Source organism: Oryza sativa, chromosome 2 (genome assembly GCF_034140825.1).
Source record: "Oryza sativa Japonica Group chromosome 2, ASM3414082v1".
NCBI lineage: Eukaryota > Viridiplantae > Streptophyta > Magnoliopsida > Poales > Poaceae > Oryza > Oryza sativa.
In genome coordinates, this window is record NC_089036.1 from 31,913,613 (window position 1) to 31,936,359 (window position 22,747).

The following is a 22,747-nucleotide window of genomic DNA, read 5'->3' on the forward strand; positions in this document are numbered from 1 at the left end:
TTCGGTTGATAGTATAGGTGGGTAATTTTTCTTAAGTATGTAGGGGTAGTGGGTCTTTAGCCACTCAATAATCTGAAAAAAGCTCCTCTAGAGCAGCTTATTAGATTATAATAATCTGGCTTATAGATTATAAAAATCTGCTATAATAATCTACTTATTTGTTTCAGCTTACTCTTAATAAGCTAGATTATAATAATCCTAAGCTGAATCAAACAGGGCCTTACCTGCGCTCGCAAACAAAGCATCGTTCACAGGAGAGAATACCGTTGCAAAGGTGTTTATCCTGCCTTGGGAATATCCATAATTCAAAATTTATCAGTACAAATGTACAATCATAGTGTAATTGTACCTTATAGTTTGGATGTAACTATAACATAATTTATATGTTATGTTCCAAAACTTGCAACAATAAACTTGTTGCCATCAAGCAGACATTCGTGGGATTGAATTCTCTCACTCATGCGCGCACTTTGCAATTACATGCAATAACATTATATCCATATTGTATTTAAAATATTCGATAAATTTTTAGGCTATAGAAAATTTATGGAGAGATGTATAGAAAAATTATTAGGCTATATCCTATGGCGGGAGAGCGAAGGAGATGTCCAGCAAGTGGAAGAAACCCAATCAGATTGCTTCAAAATCCCCTCCACCAATAAAACGTGGATCTTCCGTACGTAGTATCATGTAGGATCGGAGTAGGAGACTAGGAGCATACATGTATCTGAGCACCGACTACGAGCCGAGACAAGCGAAGTTTGCAGAGGAAACTGGAAGTCAAAAAACGGATCGTGCTCCTGCCACCTGCCCATCCCCGGCTGCTCCTGCCCAAACCGGCCACCGATAGAAATCCCAGAGCCACAGCTCGTCAGGAGAGATCACGTACTATTCTACCCATACGTGCGTCCAAAACGATCCCTGTATCCTTCGCCGCGGTCAACGATTTCCTCGGTCCATAATACTATTCCCCGCTGCCGCAATGCCGCATGCCAGGACCTGATCTCCCCCGAAAACCAGTCGCCGGGTCAGGGCGCGAATCGGCCGGCAGCATCAGGCAGCAGGACATGGAAGTTTCAGTCCGTTCGTTACCTGCCCGCATCTGCATCTGCATGCTGCCTCGGCGCCCTGTTTCTCTCTTCGCTGGACTGACTGACAACCGAACGTGGCTTCCACGACCCCGGCCCTCTCGATCGCGTACGCGTGTGTGGTGTGGGCGACGACTGTGGCCGTAGTAGTATCTTTTTTTAGGACGAGCACGGTCTCGTCTGATCGCCTCACAGGTATCGCTCTTCCGGTACGCCTAGAAACTACTCAGAAAGTAAGGGTTCCCATGCTATCCAGGAAAAAAAAAACATATCATAGGTTCACATTTATCGTACACATGAGAAAACAACATGCCAAGACTATGCAGGGGCGTGACAAGCCAAGATAAACGTACCTAGGAGTAGTTCGTATATATATGTACCCTCAAGCTAAAATAAAAGCTACTACTACTGCTCCGTATAACTACTCACATTTTATCATAGGTTCCAGAATCGTACGCGTACTACCAGTGTACAGGGAGTACGTACGCACCTTTTGCACGCATGAACCTGGGGGTCCTTTTCAGTTTTCACCCCTAGTACGAGTAGCTAGCTACTCTAGCTCGATGCTCCACCGGCCCTACGATCTCCTGAACCTGAGCTGCACGAACGAAGAGTAACTGCCTGCCGTGCGGCGTGCGCTAGGGGACCTTTTAATTGATTTTTCACGGCCGGCCACTCGCGACAATTTCCCCGATATCCCGAGTCGGACCCTCGCAGCGGTAGCCTTTTCCCGAGTCTGTCGCAGTAGCCCGTAGGGGCAAGCCAGTCACTACACGCATGGCGCTAATTAACGCGCGCCGCTTGTCGTCGTCGTGGTGGACGATCCGCTTTAACCGCTGCGCGCTGCATCCGCGGTGTATAGCGGTTACGTTGCTGTGGGAGGAGGAGTATAGTATAGTATCTCTCGATCAACCGATCGTTCGCCGGCGGGTCCCGGCGGTGGTTTGTGGTTGGACGCAGGGGCTGCCGGCCGTTAGGCGAGTCTCCGGCTGCGTGCCGCGCGGCGGGCGGAGTGGGGCCGGCGAAAGCGGCCGCTCCTTCTCCCCCACTTTACCCGCTGCTCCCACGACACTGAGCACGCAGTGGGCAGCAGCCGGGGCCGCGCAACCGGCGGACGCTAGCTAGCTAGCTAGCGAGTTACATCGATCTATCGCCTATCGCCAGCGGCCACGAGCCGCACTGCCGCGGCACATGCCACTGTCCTGCACATGTCAACAGTGCGAGCCACACACCACACGAATAGTCGCCGCAGCAGTAGTAGTACGCGCACAGTACTTGCATTGCTGGGACGCAGCTACACCACATGCACATACGTACGTAGTACGTGCTATATATTACCAAGTACTTATACGTACCATTTCTTCGTCGATCGTGCGTGCATGCATGTATACCGGTATGGATCGATCGATCGATCTATACGTGCAAACAGTGCAAGATATATATATCGAGTGATCGGCGTACGTGATCGTTGGCTGATTAGAGATCGATGGCACGTACGAACTGCTGGTGTGGAGGAGTCAAAGCACGGGCAATCATTTTTAGTTGGAAAGCTGACAGGATAGCTGGCGCCGAGACTTTAACAGAACTGCAAGTGTCAGGAATATTGTTTACCAGCGCAAAGCTGCAAATTTCGTTTCGATGCGATCGATCGATCGATTTCATGGCTCAAGTAACTGTAGCTCTCGTACTACTAGTGTACGTACGTTACTTATCTGACTGTCTGGGGTTCATGCAGAGCTGAACCGATTTTCGACCAACGTACTGTATGTGTTGTGCACTTGTGCTCGCACACATGCGATCAATATTTTCCCAACGCAGTGTACTGAATATTTTCTCCCAGATGAAATCTTTACAGGAACACTGGCCTATGAGCGTTCACCGATGAAACATAGGCTGGTCCAGCCCTAGCTAGCAACATAAATATGTACCCAGACAGAGATTTTTTTTACTACACTAGCAGTACTTTTTCATGTGAAAAGATGCTTCTGGCAGTTGTTAGCTTTGAGTGGTCAGATCTTGACTATGTGCAGTTGGTCTTCACATTTTTGACCGCTCAGGGCGTACGCTAAATACTCCTATAGTTTTATTCACACGAGATGTTAATGTGATGAGCTCCACTTTAGCTTGTGCGTAAGAATTCAGCCGCTTCTGAATTATACTGTAGTAGTACTTCACAGTGAGCATCCAGCTAGAACTCCAGTTTACAGTTTATTAGTACACCGTTTTCTAGCTAGTACTGATATAACATTTATCACATTAGCAATAGCTCTCAACTACTACTAGTAACATTTACAGCAAACTCTTGAACATTAGATTTTTCATATATTGCCAGCGCCAAGCTGTACGTAGTACTGTGCCATCCATTGGCCTAGATAGTCAAGTGCTCAACGCAATGGCCTCAGATCAAAGCAAGTCAATTGTCATGCCTTTCTTGCTTCCCTGCCTGCCTTCTAGTCGAGATAGCGTAAGTAGATCAATCACACGCTGCGCAGCTGGTAGCATGCATATGCATGTGGGGTTCCTTGCAGAAGCTTGCAATGGTGTCCGGCGCCCTAGCTATCATCAGCCAGTGTTGCTGGCTATCTAGACTTTGGCTGTTCTGGGGAGATAGGGGAGATTGATTCTCGTTTTCCGCATGCACGTTTTTCAAACTACTAAACGGTGCGTTTTTTATAAAAAATTTCTATAGGAAAGTTGATTTAAAAAATCATATTAACCCATTTTTGAAATTTAAAATAGTTAATACTCAATTAATTATGAGTTAATGGCTCACCTCGTTTTGCGTATCTCCTCAATCCCCTTCTTCTCAAACACACCCTTTGTGATGTACAGAGAAGAAACATGAACAGTAATGCATGAGGTTCACACAAAGATACATGTATCACAGTGATCCTCGTCCGTAGCCTGTTGACTTGTTGCATATGCGACGGCCGTATGCGGCAAGTACTGCCACTGGTCATGAAAACGAATTGGGATCTGGTGCAGTCACTTTTAACAACTGCACACAGCTTCAACCATTCATTTTTGTGATCAACAGTTCAGATCTAAAGCTACAGTACCATGTGAACAGTGTCCCGTGCTATAGTATTACTACTACTGTACTGTAAACAGTATCGTGTATGACCTGAGCCACCCGATTTGTATCTAATGATGAGTACTGCTACTGCTTAAGCTGCAGTCACTATTGTGACTGCAGCTGATCCAAATCCTTAGATTGGATACACTAAAATCATAAATGAGATTTTCACGAAAAACACATTTTATATGCTATAGTCTTCAATATATTTTTGAGTGCATGTTTTCTCACAGTAAAAATGTAGTGATTGAAGCTGTAATTAATTCGAAGACAACATGCCGATATCTAAAATAGTGTGTTTTTTTAGGAGAAAGTATATATCTTGCAAATTAGCTAACCGCTGTGATTTCAAATACATGTTATTTCAGACTTGTACCCAATAATTAAGAAAACTGCTCAAATGAAGAGATATCTTTTATTAATCCGTGAAAAGACTCTCATATCTGTGAAAAAAGCTGAGAAGCAAACTAGAATTTATGACTTATATCCGCAATCGGATACATGAACAGTTACTAAAGCCAAATTGATTGTCACGCTAAATTTCGGTACTTAGAGCGTATAGCCAACTAGCTCAAAATCATTTATAGTTAATTTATACAATAGTTATCTATAAATATATGCTACACTATTAATATATGATCGTACCTATCATATACAATGAATATATACATTGTGCCTTAGAATCAGTACTGTAGCTGGCTACAAATATGTGGTTCGCTGCTTTTCTCTATTCTATATTTATTTATTTTATATGTTTATAACTGACTTATAGTCTATTATTGTAACTGCTCTTAGTAAAATCAATACAGGATTAATTGTTACTAGTACTAGTACTTGTGTAAGTAGTACACGTACGTAGTCCTATACAAGGCAAGGTAGCCGGATGCCTTTTGCCCTCAGGTCACTGTAGCCAGGGTGACTTTCACCTGCCAGCCGGGGTTGGGTTGGTCTCGTCTGGTGCACCGATCGAACGATCGACCATAACATGTGGGGGCGCGCGTCGCAGAGAGAAAATTAAGGACGATCGACAGCGCCACCACGGCATTAACGGCCGAGCAAAAACAAGGCGGTTGACGCCAACCTTTTTCCTGATCCCCTCATCTATTTCTTTCAGCCTGATTAAAGATCAGAGACCTAGCTACTAGACAAGTCCAAGTGGAAGCGTACGTACACATGCTCCCTGCAGCCTAAGCTCTCGTCGACTGTCGCCGTCGACCACGAACTTAACGTAACTTACCGGCCGGCGGCGTCGATCGATACAGCCGTAACAATATCCGCTACCTAGCTGCAGCATTAATTCGATCGTGCGGTGCCTATCATGCAAATATATTTTAGCTGCGAGAGTAAACGCGCTCGGTTTCACGTGCGTACAGATAGAAGAAAATGTAGAACCGACGACCGATCTAGCTCATCGATCTCCCTGCGGGAACTCGCGCGAGAATATCTTAATCATATGTGAGAAAAATATACTCCTAATATACAGTATGGTTTCTCGTAGTACGTAGCCAACTGAATTGAAGTTAAAGCTGGAGCAGTACACCCATGATGATATTAATTTCCTCTAGGTAGTAGTGGTCGGTCGGTTGTCTGTAGAGGACACAACTCGATCCAAACCACACCAGCTAAATTTACATAGATTGGAAGGGAGAGGGAAAAACCAAACAAGACAAGATGTGGGGGTTCAGAGAGGACACATCAAGCGATGAAAATATGAGCTAAAGCGAGGATAAGCCTCTGCTTAGGCCCCTAGTGCTAATGCCCTACTTCGAGTGGAGCTTAGAGAGAGAGATCGAGAGATCGATACACGCGCGTGTAAGCGTGGCTCGTACATTTGGGGAGGGACATACGACATAAATATTTTATATATGTAGATATATATACCCTAGCTAAATGCTCTCTGGTGGCCGGAGAATGGCGCCGGCAGGACGTACGCTTGATTAATTGGCGCCGCGGGCGTTGCCCGGCCGGCCCGGCCTATCTCGTCGTCGACATAGGCCGGCCGGCCGGCCGGTGCCGCTTGCTGCTGCTGCTTGCCGATCAGGAGCGGAGGATGCTGCGGATGATCTCCGCGCCGGGGCTGTTGTGATCCATGGTGGCCATGAGGTCGGACAGCCGGTCGCTGAGGTCATCCACCTCCCGGTGAAGGCTCTTGATGTAGTTGCACGTCTCCTTCAGCAGCTTCGTCGTCGACGCCTGCATTAACGCCACATTACTCGTCTCGTGCAGACAAAACACACACCGAATCGCTCACGGGCTTAACCCCAAACCACCACCCACACACACGACTATAGTAGTGTGTGGATTGTTCTAGTAGTAGCCACTTCTGTGTTCACCGAAAGCAAACCTATAGCTACTACCAAAGTGGCAGCACACTAGCAGTACACAAGCAGTTGGCGTATGCAAGAATGTGGTTAGCTACCTGGCTGGAGCCGCGTCGGCGTGAGTTGGGGAGCAGCGACTGGAGCTTGGAGATGAGCTCGTTGATTTCCTCCTCCGAGATGGAGCCACGCGACGACCTTCTGCTCGACATCGTCAACAGCTAGCCTCTTCTACCAAACACGCACTCTCTTCAGCCTCAATCAAACTAGACGTACGCCGCGCGTGGAGGCGGAGCTAGCGTATGTGGCCTTGAGAAAGCTAGCTAGCGTGAGTGTTCTTCACACTCGAAGTTAGCTGGCTGCGACCGAGAGAGAGAGAGAGAGAGAGAGAGAGGAGAGGAACAAGCTGGCCGGTTTGTGTTGAAGGTTCGCTCGATCTGCAAAAGCTAGCTGGATGGGAGAAGTGTGTGTGAGGGAGACAGAAAGGGAGAGGGTGTCTTTTATAAGGAGATGGGCTAACATGCGCTACGCAAATAGGCTGCTAGATAGCATCCGAGAGGAGATCAGGCCGCAGAGGATTGATGACTGATTAGTACATAACTATTCGGCTTTTCAGCATGATTATCCACGATTACGGGATTACTACTGTTTATGTAGGATTGCACTGCATTCATTTGTATAATTAACTCTAACTTTATTCTTTACTATGAGTAGAATTGTATTTTGCATACAACTCTAAATTAATGTTCACCATTATAATCAGAAACCACCATGATCGATCTCTCATCACTCTAATTAATCTGGTAATTAATTTGGTAATTTATTATACAACCTCGTAGCAATTAGCCAATGACTTATTTTCGCCATTAACATAGGGAGTTTCATCCGCCCTGAGAGAAAGTTGTTACGGAACAGATTACAGAACGACCGATCGATCCGTAGAGAAAAAGGGCGATGGGCCCGCGTGTCTCTCTCTGTCTAATCACCGGGAGAAGACCCTCTACATTGTGGCCCACCACCGGTAGGCAGCCTGTGGGCCCAGCCCAGTTATAATAAGCTATGACCACCCACCACTTGCCACGTGCCCATGCCGCGCCGCACCAGCGGGTTTACCCAGCAAAGAGGGAACCCTAGAAAGCTTGCTATATGCACGTAAAATCCATGGAAACCAAGGTTTGGATATTACATTATTACTCCTATATACATCAGTAGTACATGAAACCGTCTCGCTTTTGGTTGGCTCTGTTCCGATTTGATGTATGCATGCCATACTTTGTTCTTGCTTGCTCGTGGAACTAATCGATTACTAATATGCTAATAAATCATGAATTGACGTCGACCAAGGACCAATCTATATATCCTGAAACTGTGATCGGTAAGTAATCATTAGCTAGTTAGTGCAGATGTTTCGATTAGTCCATTTTGAAGTGTTCCGATCGACGCGTGTAACTTTGCAAATTTGCAATTCGTCGGGGGCGTCAAAATTGGAAGCCGAGGGGGACAACGCTTGTTGGCTTGCGCGTCTTTGTACCCCTAGCCCCGTTGCAAAAGGACAAGAGAAACATTTGCTACTATTGTATTGCAAGCATACGTGCAGTACCCTAACTCTAACCCGTGGAAGTTTTGAAAAATAATAATAACAATCTAATAACCTGTGCAGAAGTCTTTAAGTAGACCAAAGCTTGTTTATGCGCGCTGCTGCATAAACAAACCGATCACCACACTCAAGAGAGATGCCCTTGTCCCCGGCTGCCCGAGCCGGGAGAGCGTACATGCATGCACACAACTCACGCTCTTTTGTCTCGTGTCCACAATGTCACACGGCATTGTCTGCAAATTATAACTAACAAATCAGCAGTATAGTATGACATATTTGTGGATCGTATGCGGGTGTATTATAAAAGCACTATACCTAACAGGAACAGCCAGGGACGATCAACGGCAAGAAGTGAGACGATAATTAAGGGGGGATTACGCATGACGCAACACGCGTACGCTGGCTTAAACTAACCGAGTACTTCTGATTAGCGGATAGATGCCGGATGGTTTGAGAAATATATAGTACTACGTGAGAGATATCTGGGCATTCGATCGGGGCGTTTCGATCGATCGATCGACGTGGAGGCCCAGCGGCGGTGCCAGATGGGATGGTGCGGGCGGGCGGACAGCGTGCGCCAACCCCCACGTGACCGTCGCGTGGCGCATGTGATCGAGCCTGGCTCCGGCCGGTCCGGCGGGCCGCGCGAGCGACAGCCCCTTGCGGCGGCCAGAAAATGGCCGTCATGTCACGAAATCATCGCGCGCCACCGAGGGCCCCCCCTGCACATACGTACTACTCCAACTCTACACCTGGGGTTGTGTGGTCCGCCTCCTCCTTCCCGTCCTGGCGTCCTCCGTCCCCCGCCCGCGCGCGAGCGCGCGCACACCGCGGCTGCGCACGCGACGCGCCCGCTGGTCGCGCGGCCGCGGGAGGTGGGGAGATAGGTCGTGTGTGATGATGCAGCTGGCGGTTACGGCGGGCGGGCGAGCGAGAGGCCCACGTGAGGTGAGGAGGGGTGCATGGTGGTGGATCGGTAGAGGCCGGGCTCGTGGCGCCGGTCCGTCTCACACGCGGCGTTGGCGCGGGATTGCGTTACACGGCACGTACCGTTGTCGCCCGCGCCCGGTATATCCACGGAACATCAACATATGCCCCTTAAATATGGATCGATCGATCGATCACCCACATATATAGCGGAGTAGAGAATGTATAGCTCCTCCACTCCGTTAGATTATTACTACTTTAGAGGCCCCACGTACCGGTGGTGTCTACTCGTCGCTCTCTATAGGCTCTATGTGTATCTTTCTCCGTGATCAGTAGCCACTCCTACGGCTACTAGCATCTGTATCTATCTGTCCCTCTGATATGTGAAATGACCGGACCAACCGAAGAAACGCCCGATAGGTTTAGGGAGCTACTACTAGTAGTACGGGGGTAACACTAACTCCGTTGCGGATAAATGCAGGAAGCGTACAAGTACGTGTCGAATTTCCTGGAGATTGGCGTGCTACGCTTCGTGATACTTTTGCGCGCAGGCCCTATTTTTAACAAGCCACGACCCGGTCACAGTGCTAAATATTTACTCCCTGGCATAATATAAAGAATTTTAAAGGGATGTGACACATACTTAGGGTGTGTTCGGATGCCCCTTTTATAACTCATCTTCCTTGTTTTTCACGCGCACAAACTGCTAAATGGTGCGTTTTTTGTAAAAAGTTTCTATACGAAAGTTGCTTAAAAAAAATCAAATTAATCCTTTTTTAAAAAAAAATAGCTAATGCTTAATTAATCACGTGTTAATGGACCGCTCTGTTTTCCATGTATACTGTTCAGGCTGGGAACTGGGAGTAGCGAACACACCGTAAGATTATAAATCTGGATATAATCTTGTGCAGATTTGTAGATCTAGGATATGTTACATTCCTCCAAAATCCCTTAGGCCCTTCATAGTGCTCCTAGGTGGAGCGTTACCTCGATGTGCCAGCTAGGAATTTCGCCAACGTGTCGCGTAGCACCACGTCCTTGTTGAGCCGCTCGCTCCCAAGCAAGGAAACGCGATTCCTCGCTCGCGCGAGGCAGAGGGAACGCCTGGAGCCCGCGCTGTGGAGGGCGTGCCTCCAGCTCGCCGTTCCCTCATGCCCTCCCCAGCGTCGACCTCGTCGCCGTCTCCTGCTCCGCGTCGCCGACCTTGTCGTCGTCCCCGCGCTCCGCTCCGCGGCGCCGACCTCGATGTCGCCGGGAAGCTCGTCGCCACACCGCTGGGGAGCTCTCGTGCCGCTTCGATCCGTGCCGCTGCCACTGTCCTCGTCGGAGAAGCTCACTGGCTCGATGGGGAAAGCGCGGAGAAGGAGAGGAGCTCGAGGTCGATGCCGCGTCCGAGCTCGCCGTCGTCGCCTTGATCCAGTGAGACTAGACCGGATCTGGCCGCTCAGCCCGGCGTCGTCACCGTCGCCGCTCGGGCCACCGCTCCGCCCGGCTTTGAGAGAGAGAGGCGAGGAGGATTGGGGAAGAAGTGGCGTGGCGGATTTGGGGGAGAAGCGCGCGGTGAATGGGAAGAAGCGGCACAGGCGGATTTGGGGGAGAAGCGCGCGGTGGGTTGGGGAGAAGAAGCGGCACGGGGTTGGAAGGAGAAGCGCCAGATTTTTTCGATGGTGTAGTGGGCTGTGCGGTCTACCGGTCAAGGATTACTTTGTTGGCCACGAGCGCTATGGGAAGCGTGGCTTACGGGCCCATTTCGTCGCTTACATGGGCCAGAGACACGTACAACGTGTCTTGCACTGCTACTGCCCTTATAATTCGGAACGGAGAGAGTACCAGAGTACCGCTATGAGTATTACATGGAGCAGCACAGTACAATATGTCAGTATAGTATGCTGCTGGATCATATGGCAGGCTACTAGGCTCACGGCAAATGCGTGCGTGTGTGAAAGAGAGGGGGGGGGGGGGGATGGAGCATGCCGGTATGAGAGCTTTCTGGCTCCTATCCTTCTGCCGTTGCCAAAACCAGCCTTTTGGGGCTACGTAACTTACGTGCTCGCAGCGGTCCATCCATCCATCGCCGCGAAAGCTGGAGTACTACGTGGGTGGGCCATGCAGATGTGGTGTGCAAATGCTACAACTACTACTGGACTACTGCTCCCCTGGTGGTGGTAGTAGTAATAGTAACTGGGAGTACAGTGGTAAGCAGCTGGGGGCCTAGCCGAAGACTAAAAAGGGGAGGGGGGGGGGGGGTACGGTAAAGTTAGGAAACAGTAGCTGCGTGCCCCTCTGCCAAGTCATGTTCGATCCACCGTCCTCTCTGCGCCCAAAAGCTTCTGAAAAGCTTGTCCTGCGGAAATCTCTGTCGCTTTAATTTACAGCACCACTGCTGCCTCCGGCTGGCCGATCCATCCAACGGAACGTGATATTTAGGCTGCCTGTGCAACAGTAATTATAGCGTACTGAGGCAGTACTGTTCCCCGCTTTTCTGAGAAGGGAGTACCACAAAAGTCGTGGTACTAGATTTCTGCATGTACGATGAACTAAAGTCGATCGATGTTTACATGCATCCTAGTCCGGGCCACTATTAACCTTAGCTATAGCTCACTTTTGACGGCCATCAACACAAAACTCGCTCCATATGTATTAACATCTATTTTACCAATACTTTCTTGCATGTCTTTCAGCTACAAAGTCTGACGTATACAAGGCGTCATGTTTTTTTTTAAAAAAATAAACTGCAACCGATGTAGGAGGAGAGGAAGAAAGAGAGGGCAAGTTGGCATGTGGTTAAGAAGTGACCGAGTTCGGACGTCGCCGTCGCGGTGTTTATTGCATGGTGCGGACCCGGCTGCATGGGCTGCCCCCCCGCGCGGAAGGCACCCGTGGGCTCCCACACGTGCCTGTGCCCGACGTGTGAAGCAACCAACTCCTCTCTTCCCCAGCCATGCCCATCCCTTCCGCCTACAACACGTACTGTAGTATACTCAGTACTCTACGTATACGATCGAGTAGTATATACGACGTAGCTGCATGCGATTGAGGCTGTTAAATAAGCCATAATAAACCAGTATGTTCAAAGATAGTAATTAATTAATCTATATGTAAGAAAGTACAACTATATTAAATCATTAAAACTTTGGCGAACTTGACAGTGATCTGATTAATTTGGTTCTATGAACCTGCGCGCTGTAAAAGAAAACGTACAGCGTGTGTGAAACCGACCGGTTTAATACACGGATGACCCACTGTCTCAAGCTCTGGGTCTTACGTGACTTCCAGCTTCGGGCTCAGTTCTCGCCTTGTAGTACGACTAGCCGACCGTGCATTTTTCATACTGCAGATAGTTAATTGCGTGCGTGTCAATCTACTAATGAAAAAAAGTACACACACGTTCCTTGAAATGGATCCCGAGGTAGTAGCAAGTAGGAGAATTGAAGCCGCCGCTGCTGCGATGCGTGCGTGCATGAGCTGTCCCGAAACATGTATGAGTAGTGCTCCCTACGTGTGGTCTCGGTTGATTAGTTTACTGCTGCAAGTCGGCAACGATCGATCTGTTTGCTTTTTTGCCTTTTCTCTCGATCGCGTCTCGATCCTTTGGACGTGAGGGACTCAGCACGTGAGTGTGACTCAAACTCATGTGGATTTGTTTGGGGAGAAATTAGCAGAAGCAGTGGAGATGATACATATCAACCAGACGTGTTTACGTAACAGCACTGTAATCTCGAAGAAAGTCTCTTTGCTGATTGCATAGCACGTGGAAGTAGGCGCGCGTTTGGGTGTACCACTCCTACTTCTGAACATATGTACGTGTAGATGTCACGCTCAGGATCCGTGCGATTAATCACGTCAAGTTGTCTGTAGTACTAGCGCAGTGGCCTGTATGTAGGCTGTCCGGCCGGTGGATCCAACATGAATCATCAAAAGTATCCTGGGTGTAAACGTTGACAGGGTGATGGACAGCGAGACGTCTGGATCTCTGAATGGTCGTTCGAAGACAGGGGCTAAAGCAGATGGATGCAGGAGCAGTAGGCTATTAGCTGCAGGAACAGCGAAAGCGAGTGAGCGTATCTCGATCTTTGCAGAGATCGAAGGACCAGCGGACCAACACTCCAAGATTCTTGGTCCAAAATCCAGGGTGCACACCTAATTTTCGTTAGGAACTTTCATCTCCTCAGTACAAATGTGCCCTCTCGATTATGATCGCTGGGATCGATCGAATGAGTGACAGTTGGTCGATCCACCGTCGAAAACCCAACTTGAAATCTCAAATTCTGAGATAGGAGGATAGCTTACGTGATGGTGCGTTTCTTACTACTAGCTAGGTTTGCCACCGTGCCGCTGCCGGTGGAGCGGCAGCCAGTGCGGCGCAAAGCTCCCTGATCGGCGCACGCAGCCGGCGCAGGTGTACCAGATGCTGGCAGGCGGACAGGGGGGGAGGGGATGATCTACCTCGAGCGGTCGCGGGGGACCAATGCGCGGGCCGGGGCGGGGGACCGGTGGTGGTGGTGGCCGGGCTGCACGGCTGGGCGGACGGCATGGCGTGTCCGGTTGCCCCTGCGCGCGGGGCAGGCAGGCACCTAATAGTGCCGCGCGCACTTGCGCGAGCCAGGGGCAGGAGCAATGCAGGGCAGGCAGCTCAGCCGACCAACCTCTCGACCATATGTTCGTCTCTGCGATGGATACGTCCCGATCAAAATCAATCTCGCATCTCGTTAATCTCTTTCTCTCGAGGCCCAGGTTAGGTGGGTGACAGCATTATCCAGTGGAGGTTTGGGGCCGGGAGGCAGAGGGGTGCATGATTAGGGCGAGTTCGTTTGCAGCAAAAAGTCGGTGCTTCCTCTTACGCTTTAACGTTTCGGTTGGGGGTGTGCTTGCTTGGCTTGGCCAGCCATGTACGTGTGAGCGGCACGAGCACAGGTCAGATTTGGGGCCGAGGAGCGTACGCGACTGCATGCTTACGCCGCGGGATAGGGGTGGGTGGTTTGGGTTTCTCTCGCTTGACAACTGCGTAATTGCACTCTGGCCACTGGCGACTGGCGAGATGCTTAAGTCTTCTGAGAAAAGCGCAAAGCCAGCAGGCACCTTCCAACTACACACACAAAATGGAACTGTCAGGTTCAGGCGGAAAGGCATGGTTCACTAAAAAGAGGCAGTCTGTCAAAAACAAAATGATTTGATCGGCCTTCACTGTGTTCAGTTCTGATGATATTCTGAGTTCTGAGCGATGTAGCACAGTACAGCTTTCTTGAGAAAAAGCTGCTTTCTTGGTTAAATTCTTGCACGAAGTGGCTATTTTTTCTTTCTCAGTTTAAAAGGATAGGAGAGTACCCCTTGGAATTTCAAATCAAACCGCCTCAACGCATTTCTTGCTGGTATACCCTAATTGTAGCAATCAACGAGAAAAAAACTAGCACAGTAATAAAATTTGTATGAAATAAAACCGTACGAAGTGATCATGGTTTTTCACAACTCATTTCGAACTTCAACCCTGCTATCTGTTATTCCTTAGTCCTTATATATATTACGACTCATAGATTCTGTTTTTTATTATCTTCTCAACCTCAGCAGCCGTCAAACGCCTTATACCATACTCCCTCAGCCGATTGTTATCTGTACAAGCTCCATCTCTTAGCTGCTTCTCATCAATATCCAATAACTTCAATCCCTCAGACAGTCTTGGAAAGAAGCCTTCAGGCCTCATACACCACGCAGAAAAAGCAGCAAACAATATACTCAGATCACCATGAAGTCTTTCCACCCCGCCATTACTAAACTTTGTGCTGCCACTGAAAATTCCAGAAAAGAGCAGCTGGTCTACTCCACTTGCCACAGTTCTCCACACAGTCACAAAATCCAGGACATTTAGACCATCTTCCAGCTTAGCTATCCGTCCTTGCATGTAGTCTAAACATTCTACGAATGCCCTGGATAATGTTAACCCTTCTGATTTCTCCTGCCACTGCCTTTTATTTTTCAGATAATCCCTTGACCGGGCATCAAAATCCCTTAAAATGACGGTAGAAATCTTTTCAGTCCATTGTACTCTAAAATCTTTCAGTTGATTTATCTCCACTTGGAAGATACATTCGCTACGGCCATCTATATTTTCCATCTCAAGAAAGAATACATCATTGCACCATTCTGTCAATGTGGACTCAAGGTATCGAGCTGCATTAATGGACTGTGATACCTTGAGAAGAGCATTATCATCTGCCAGAGCTGTTAATCCCTCTGCTTCTTGGCACCTTTGAAGCATCCAGCCAAGGAACTCTGATAATAAAGGTGAAGTAGAAATCTTAATGAATTCTGCTCTAAGTGCTATATTTGGAATGGGCCGAGCACGATCTATTAGCAAGGACAGGCCCTTTTGGATTACACCGGTAATTGCTGGAGACTTATAGTCATCTGAACCATATTCAAGCACTGTTCCTTGAAACCTTGTATTCCAGTTTTTCTCATTCTCCATTGATAATCTCAGCTTATCATGAGTATCCTGTCTCTCAATCTCTGCCCATATTTCAAGCCAGTCTGGCCGATCACAGAAGACGGAGAGAACCGAGATCCTCTGCCAATTATCATCATCCTTCACCGAAAGTAGGAGTCCTGAACTTGAGATCAAAGCTTGGGTTTGCTTGTCGAAAGATATCATCAGGTCAATAAGATTAAGCCATGAGACTCTAGCTTGAGATTGTTTGCTGCTAGCATCAGCCGAGCTAATTTCCTGAAGAAGTTCAATATGCTTAGGAAATATCTCTTTCACCAAGTATGTCGACAATGTGATGACCATTCCAGAAATCCACTCTTCTCTGCAACTATACCCTACAAGGTTAGCTTTATCCACAAGGGGCTGTAATATCTCATCCATGGAATCTACAAAGTCTCTAGTTATCTTATAAGCAAGAGCAAAAACAAACTCAGGCTTTTCAACCCATTTGGAGAAATGGCGTTGTGCGGCAGCAGCTATTGGATTTACTAACTCTTCAATTACCCATAATGGTTGACGTAGTTGATTGTTGACAATGTGCCCTTCTAGCTGTCGAGCTTTTCTACGTTTTTGCAATTCCTGCAAACTGCATAGCGAAAGAAAGCTCTCAGAATACTTGCTTTTCAGGTCACCCTTCATTGAAAATAAGGGGTTCACAATCTCTGATGGTTTCCCAGAATTAATACTAGAAAAATTTGTTCCAGAAAGTGATGGAGGCCAGCCAAGGGATGCCAAAAGAGCTCGATGATCGACAATTGCTTGTGGTCTTAGTAGAGCCAAAGATCGGTCAACTCTGTGATCCACTGCAGAAACAAGGCGAGTCCATTGTGGTCTGGTCTTTGTGACTGAAGATAAAATATCTTCTATTGTTTTAAGATATCCAATAGGAACATGATATGTTTTCTGGAGAAAAAACGAAATCCAAACTTAGCAGTTGACATGTTGGTTTTCCCATACTAAAATGGCAATATTCGTACCAGTGAACTTTCTGCACGAGATTTAAGTTTTCCGGTCACAGAAGATGAAACAGCATCTTCTACGTCGCCGACAAAACTGTCAAGCTTTAGCGCCGTTTCTGTATAAGACAACCTACTGTTAAAAAACCACCAGTGTTGAAGTTAAGTATAGAGCAAATGCTTGAGCAACATAATTGAAGAAAAGTACAATGCCAATTGCCAAGACAAGGACGAGAAAATATAAACTTAAATTATGTTAAGTATCTAAAGTCAAGGACAATAGTTGGGGTATCCCACGATAATTCATTCAATTAGTTTTCACTCAAATTTATCGTTCCCATGCTAGTCCATAAAAGCCTCCTCCTTTTTTCTGAACTGAGTCATTTCACAAGTTTCTCAATTTCAGAAACCAAGAAATCCTGGCTCAGCTCTAACAATGCAATTCCGGGAGTAGAAAATTAAAATTCCACGTTGTTTGCTTCGGTTAAATTAAAGAATGAATCGGATGATGGTTTTTATGGATAATGGGTAGAACTATGTATTCTAAGAAACTTTGTCAAAAAAAAAATATGCAGGTATCAGGCAATGATATATCAGTGAGATGTCCGCAGGATAATATAAAAAAAATCAATGCACACTAGGAAACTTAGTCAAAGAGCACAGTATCAGGACTAACAAAATAATAGATACTACCCCCGTTTTTTAAATAGATGACGTCGTTGACTTTTTGTCACACGTTTGACCATTCGTTTTATTCAAAAAATTTATGTAATTATAATTTATTTTGTTGAGTTGTTTTAACACTCAAAGTACTTTAAGCATGATTTATACCTTATACATTTGCATAAAATTTTTGAATAAAATAAATGGTCAAACATGTGTTCAAAAGTCAACGGTGGCATCTATTAAAAAACGGAGGGAGTATTAAACTAAAGATAGCAAACCAACTTGAGGAACAAATTATGGTGCTTCCTTTTTCCCTACAATACTAGTTAAATTGAAACATCCATCAAGATAGAATAATCGTGACACCTAACATATAACAGTGATGCAATTAAGAACAAGAACTAATACCATCTGACCAGCAGATCAACCTTATGAAACTCCTTGCATCGCATTTTCGCACAACACTGGAGAGGAGAAAACCCATATGCTTAGAATAATCAAGGTGTTTCCAGAGTAAACTCTGAGGTGGCCAGATGTTTGCTTTGTTAGTAACAAATTAAATCACACCCTCAATTGTTTGTTGGAACTTTCCATGTTCCATCATATTTGCCTAGCTCTAGCATTCAAATCTAATCAGATCATTATTTTATCCTCGGTATTGTTTTGTCTTTATTCAAAGTTTTATTGAATTTACTTAGTTTTTACAGACTAAATCTAGTTAATATGTCCAACCACCCTAATCCCATGCTCATATTGGATGGGTGAGGTAGCAGAACAAAATGGATGTTCTGGTTTCAGCACTATTGTTGGAGTTTGATTCTACATTCGCAATTGCAGTTGTAGACAAAGGGCATATATGAAATAATATCTCAAAAAAAATAGTATCCCCATAATTTCCAGTTAAATTGGACAACTATCCATATAATAAAAATGAAAAAGCACAAATACCGATTTAAACTTTGTCCAAGAGTCTGGCTAGCACCCTGAACAATAAATCTGGGTATTTAAGCCCCCAGAACTTGTTAATTTTATCTGTGTAACACCCAGAGTTTTGCAAGGCGGTTTGGCTATGTAGAATGCTAGTTGGAGGTATCTCCTGCATCACTTTGCTGATTAGACCACTGATTGAGTAAGAGATGGGAAGGAGATTTACGGTGAGCTAAATTTACCTCCTCATATCTGATCAATGGTCCAATCAGCAAGATGATGTAGCAAATACGTCCAATCAACATGCCATGTGGCCAAACCCGCCTGCAAAACAGCTTAGGCCTCTTTTAAGTGTGCCTCGATCCTGGCCCATCCACAGGTGTGAGCCAAGATTTCAAAATTCCAGCCAGACATGTGGATGCGGCAGTGATTTCAGCCTATCCAAATAAGGGCTTAGGAGGTTGAGTGGACCGTATTAACAGGTTCAGGAGCTAAATATCCGATTAATAGTTCAGGGTGCTAGAAGGACTCGGTAAAAGTTCAGGGGAGTATTTATTCCTAATCAAAATGACACTCCCTTTCTAGGGTTGCCAAGCCCAGTTGTTGATTAATCGTGTGAGTGCCAGAACAGATATCATCGTCCTACCCAACTGTATTGGCAATCTGTACCCACCAAGACCAATTATTAACCAGTCACCAAAACCTATATCACCAACACCCAGTCTGCTCCAATTTTAAGCAATCCATGCCCCATTGTATCAAATGTTAGTACAGTACATTTCTAAGTAAAGGCATCATATCGTATCAATATAATGGACATGATAAAACATTGGTCGGTTTCAAATTCGTAAGCGTCATTTTCTACATGCCTAATAAAATTATCCAATCTAAATTTCTTAAGCAAGCAGTAGATCGTGCATCAGTATTTCGCAACACATTATGGCTAAACTAAACAAACAAAAGTATACGAGGAAAAGAGTTGACAGCGTTAAGAGTTGTCATAGGAGTGATCTCATTGTCAGCTTTTAATCATCCGAAATATCAAATATCAAACAAAGCACGGATACAAGGTCCGAGGAAACTAATTTCACACTCACCGGCGTAATCCCTGACCAACTCCACTCTCGCCACCTCTTTGGCCAGAGAAGAAAGTTGCTCAAACAACATCTCCTCGCTCCCAACCTCCACCGCTTCTGTGACCCCTAAAACAACAATGAATCAAAAATTCGAGCAAAAATCAACTCGCGAAGAACAGTATGTAAGAAATCAGTAACAAGTGTTTATCTGTGATACCTGGTTCAGAGGTGGAGGCATTCAGGGCAGCGAGGCAGCCGCGGACATTACTCAGAGCGGTGCCGGCGGCGCTGCAGCTGGAGGAGTAAGCTGCGGCGGCGGCCGCTAGGCGGACGGAGAGGTCGGATACCGAGGCCTCGAGCTCCGCGTAGCGCCCGCGGATCTCGGCCTCGACGTCGGCGGCCGCGGCGAGGTCTGCTTGCGAGCGGAAGCGGGAGTCGAGGAAACGGCGGAGCTCCGGGGTGATGTCCGCGGGTCGCGGGAGCACCGCCGCTTCCATGGCGGGATCGATTAGGGTTTGGATCGGGGATAATAGCAGCGGAGAATCTCGAGATTGGGCGAGATGGCAAGGAGGAAGACGAAGACGACTTGCAAGGCACGAGATACGCGATCCCTTCTCTCCTTTTTCTCCTTTTGTGCGAAGAGTCTCCGAGTAATCTCGGCCGTTGATTTAAGCGGGTAACGGTTGATGCTGCCGTCACTGCCCGTGAGCCCGTGGTGAGACCACCGACTACGCGAGTTCTTCTTTCACGGTTCGGTCAGCCACAGTTGCTCTTGCTCAGTTTGGTGTTGGCAATTCGTATGGGCCACCGATCAAAAAAAAATTCGTATGGGCCACCGATCAAAAAAAATCGTATGGGCCAGAACGGTATATGGGCTTCTCAGGTCGCAGCCCATCTGAAACGTAGTTTACACTCGAGGCCTATGAATTGTTTCCGGCCCATAAGGCCCAGCGCCGGCGCGCGCCTCCCACTCTTTTTTCTTTTTTCGTTTTTCTTTACCCATTTTTTTTCCGATTTTTCCTTTTTTTCTGATTATTTTTTTTAATCTTTAGCATGTTTTGAGTTTGAATGTTTTAAATTTTGAGTTGAAAATTTTCAAATTTGAACTTGAAAGTTTTTAAATCTTGACTTGAAAATTTTCAAATCTCGATTTGAAAGTTTTCAAAATTTTTAAATCTGGACTTGAAAGTTTTCGAATCTCGAGTTGAAAGTTTTCAAATCTCAATTTGAAAGTTTTCAAAATTTTCAAATATGGACTTGAAAGTTTTCGAATCTCGAGTTGAAAGTTTTCAAATCTCGATTTGAAAGTTTTCAAATTTTTCAAATCTGGACTTGAAAGTTTTCGAATCTCGAGTTGAAAGTTTTCAAATCTCGAGTTGAAAGTTTTCAAATCTCGATTTGAAAGTTTTCAAAATTTTCAAATCTAGACTTGAAAGTTTTCGAATCTCGAGTTGAAAGTTTTCGAATTTGAGTTGAAAGTTTTCAAATCTGACTTAAAAGTTTTCAAAATTTGACTTTAAAATTTAAAATTTAAATCAAAAATTTTCAAATCTAACTTAAAAATTTTTCAATCTGTTAGTAAAAAATCTCTAGAATCTTTCCTAATTACTATCATTAGTGTTAAGTATATTAACTAATAGATGTAGTTAAGTATATTAACTAATAGTGTTAATAGAGATAGTTAATAGAGTAGGAGTGCTCGCTAGCAGCGAGCACGCGCTAGCTAGGAGTCCCCGGATTGTTTAGCCTGCTATTGAAGATTTGGAGGCTTTGACAATTGGCATCTTGGCAGAGACACAGAGTAGTACTCCTACACATCAAATCGATGGAGCAAGCAATGGAACATGTGCGGTGATTCACTGATTCCAGCCATTTTCCGAGTGATGTCTAGGTGATCAGTAGATCACTGCCATTGCACGTTAGATTTTTCACGTCACATGTCATACCTTGTGGCTGCTCATAAACCCAGCGTCGGTGACCGTCTCCCCGACAAATGTTCTTATTAGTGAATCATCACTATCATTCTGAGTACATGTATCCAGCAGACCATATACACCAGCAAGATTTGCCTCACGCGTATGTATGGCATGTGGCCTTCAGCCCAGCTGTCAATTCATTATGGTTGGGGTAAATGAGAGAATGCCCGCCAAGGAAAGGCCGATCCAACTTGTTTCATATTTCGATTCTTTTAGAAAACTTATTCTATAAATAGATGTCTAAAAAAAACTTATTCTAGAAATAGTTTTTTTCGTGGTGCCAACTCATTGACACCATGGTCCAATATGACGGCGCCAAACATTGGCGCCATCACCCTAGCCCTCCAGTGAAAGTTAAGTCACTAATGTGATGGACCAATTTGTTTTTTTATTTTGAAAAAGGGCCTATTAATAATAAAAAAAGGATCTAGCTATAATAATAAATAGAGTAAATTTTAGAAAGCTGCAACTTTAGTGACAAAACTATCAGTTTGCTGCAACATTAGCGATATGTTTCAGTTTGCTGCAATGATAGCGTGAGAAATTATCACAAAACTGTAACTTTTACGTTATATGCTGCTACATTACATATAGGTGACAACTGCAGCAGCATATAACGTAGAAGTTATAGTTTTGTGATAATTTCCCACGCTATCATTGTAGCAAACTGAAATATGTCGCTAATGTTGCAGCAAACCGATAGTTTTGTTACTAAAGTTGCACTTTTCTGAAATTTACTCTAATAAATAATTACAAATAGGGTCTCGGCGCCAACGTCATTAGCACCAAGGACCTATTTGTAATTATCTCTTTATTACAAATAGATCTTTTTCTGCTACAAATATATTCTTTTAATTTTTCTTACAAAGTGGTCCTCGGCGCCAACGACATTGGTACCATCCCCTTGATCACCTTAGTACTATAACTTAGCTTCCACCAGTGGGCTAGGGAGACGGCACCAACGTCATTGATGCCGTCATGCTGGACCACGATGCTACTAACGTTGGCGACACGAAAAGGGTCATTTCTAGAATAAGTTTTTCAAAAAGACTAAAAGGTGAAAAATCTAGAAGAAATGAATGTTCTCCCTTACCGCTCCCTCCCTCCCTCCCCCATATCCTCGCTCTATTCTCCCTTCAATTCAGCTCGCACGGCCCTGGTGAGAACAAGATTGTTAAGAAAGCTCAAGGCTCATGAAGAGCTCAAGCTCCAAACAAGCTGAACTCGACCTTAACCCAAAACTCGTCAGCTTTGTTGAACCAAGCTTGAGCTCTAAACAAGCCTGACCATATATGATTTTCATTGTTTTTTAATAAACTACTAGTAAATTGTACATATCCACATGAAAATTTTGCATGTATTCGTATCATACATTTATCTTAATTCTTTTCATCCTTCCTTCATTAACGTGATTAATTGGAAATTATTATTTTTAGGTAAGGGATTATCCTTTAATATATGTGTACTTACAAGCCAAACTCGGTAGTCGGGCTTAATCGAGCTTGAGCCGAGCCTGCTTGAATGCTCGTAGGTTACACAGGCTCGACACACGTTTCACAAGCTCGAGTCTATAAAGTCTGAGCTCGCTCGAGCTTGGCTCATTGACAGCTGCCACAAGCCTCGCTCTAGCAGCAACTGCGTAGTGCAAATATGCAATGG

At 45.8% G+C, this 22,747-nt stretch overlaps 2 protein-coding genes across 11 annotated transcripts; both read right to left on the bottom strand.

The window, feature by feature from the left end:
- Positions 1–5,657: 5,657 nt before the first annotated feature.
- LOC4330725 (transcription factor ILI5) lies at positions 5,658–6,954 on the bottom strand. Its single transcript, NM_001416894.1, has 2 exons — positions 6,584–6,954; positions 5,658–6,357 (listed from the first exon to the last, which is right to left on the bottom strand). The coding sequence occupies exons 1-2, from the start codon at positions 6,692–6,694 to the stop codon at positions 6,202–6,204; spliced, it is 267 nt and encodes an 88-aa protein (NP_001403823.1). The 5' UTR covers positions 6,695–6,954; the 3' UTR covers positions 5,658–6,201.
- Positions 6,955–14,411: 7,457 nt separating this feature from the next.
- LOC4330726 (RINT1-like protein MAG2) lies at positions 14,412–19,707 on the bottom strand. 10 transcript variants are annotated; one of them, XM_066307912.1, is made up of 6 exons: positions 19,330–19,707; positions 19,134–19,238; positions 18,279–18,360; positions 17,518–17,573; positions 16,465–16,579; positions 14,412–16,390 (listed from the first exon to the last, which is right to left on the bottom strand). In XM_066307912.1, the coding sequence occupies exons 3-6, from the start codon at positions 18,339–18,341 to the stop codon at positions 14,525–14,527; spliced, it is 2,100 nt and encodes a 699-aa protein (XP_066164009.1). In that variant the 5' UTR covers positions 18,342–18,360; positions 19,134–19,238; positions 19,330–19,707; the 3' UTR covers positions 14,412–14,524. The 10 variants fall into 10 exon arrangements, 9 of the variants coding, with proteins under 9 accessions (XP_066164009.1, XP_015627461.1, XP_066164012.1 ...); XM_015771975.3 differs by lacking the exon at positions 18,279–18,360 and having other exon boundaries at positions 19,134–19,229; XM_066307915.1 differs by lacking the exons at positions 17,518–17,573; positions 18,279–18,360 and having other exon boundaries at positions 14,412–16,073; positions 16,174–16,390; positions 16,465–16,562.
- Positions 19,708–22,747: the final 3,040 nt, after the last annotated feature.

Bases quoted from the DNA above. Each gene is read 5' to 3' on its own strand.
- LOC4330725 (NM_001416894.1), bottom strand. From the start codon at position 6,694: ATGTCGAGCAGAAGGTCGTCGCGTGGCTCCATCTCGGAGGAGGAAATC. The intron at 6,358-6,583 runs GTAGCTAACCAC...GCGTTAATGCAG, and splicing joins GCCGACGCGGCTCCAGCCAG to GCGTCGACGACGAAGCTGCT.
- LOC4330726 (XM_015771971.3), bottom strand. From the start codon at position 19,609: ATGGAAGCGGCGGTGCTCCCGCGACCCGCGGACATCACCCCGGAGCTC. The intron at 16,563-19,133 runs GTGAGTGTGAAA...TGTCTTATACAG, and splicing joins GTTGGTCAGGGATTACGCCG to AAACGGCGCTAAAGCTTGAC. The intron at 16,391-16,464 runs GTACGAATATTG...TTTTTTCTCCAG, and splicing joins CTCGTGCAGAAAGTTCACTG to AAAACATATCATGTTCCTAT.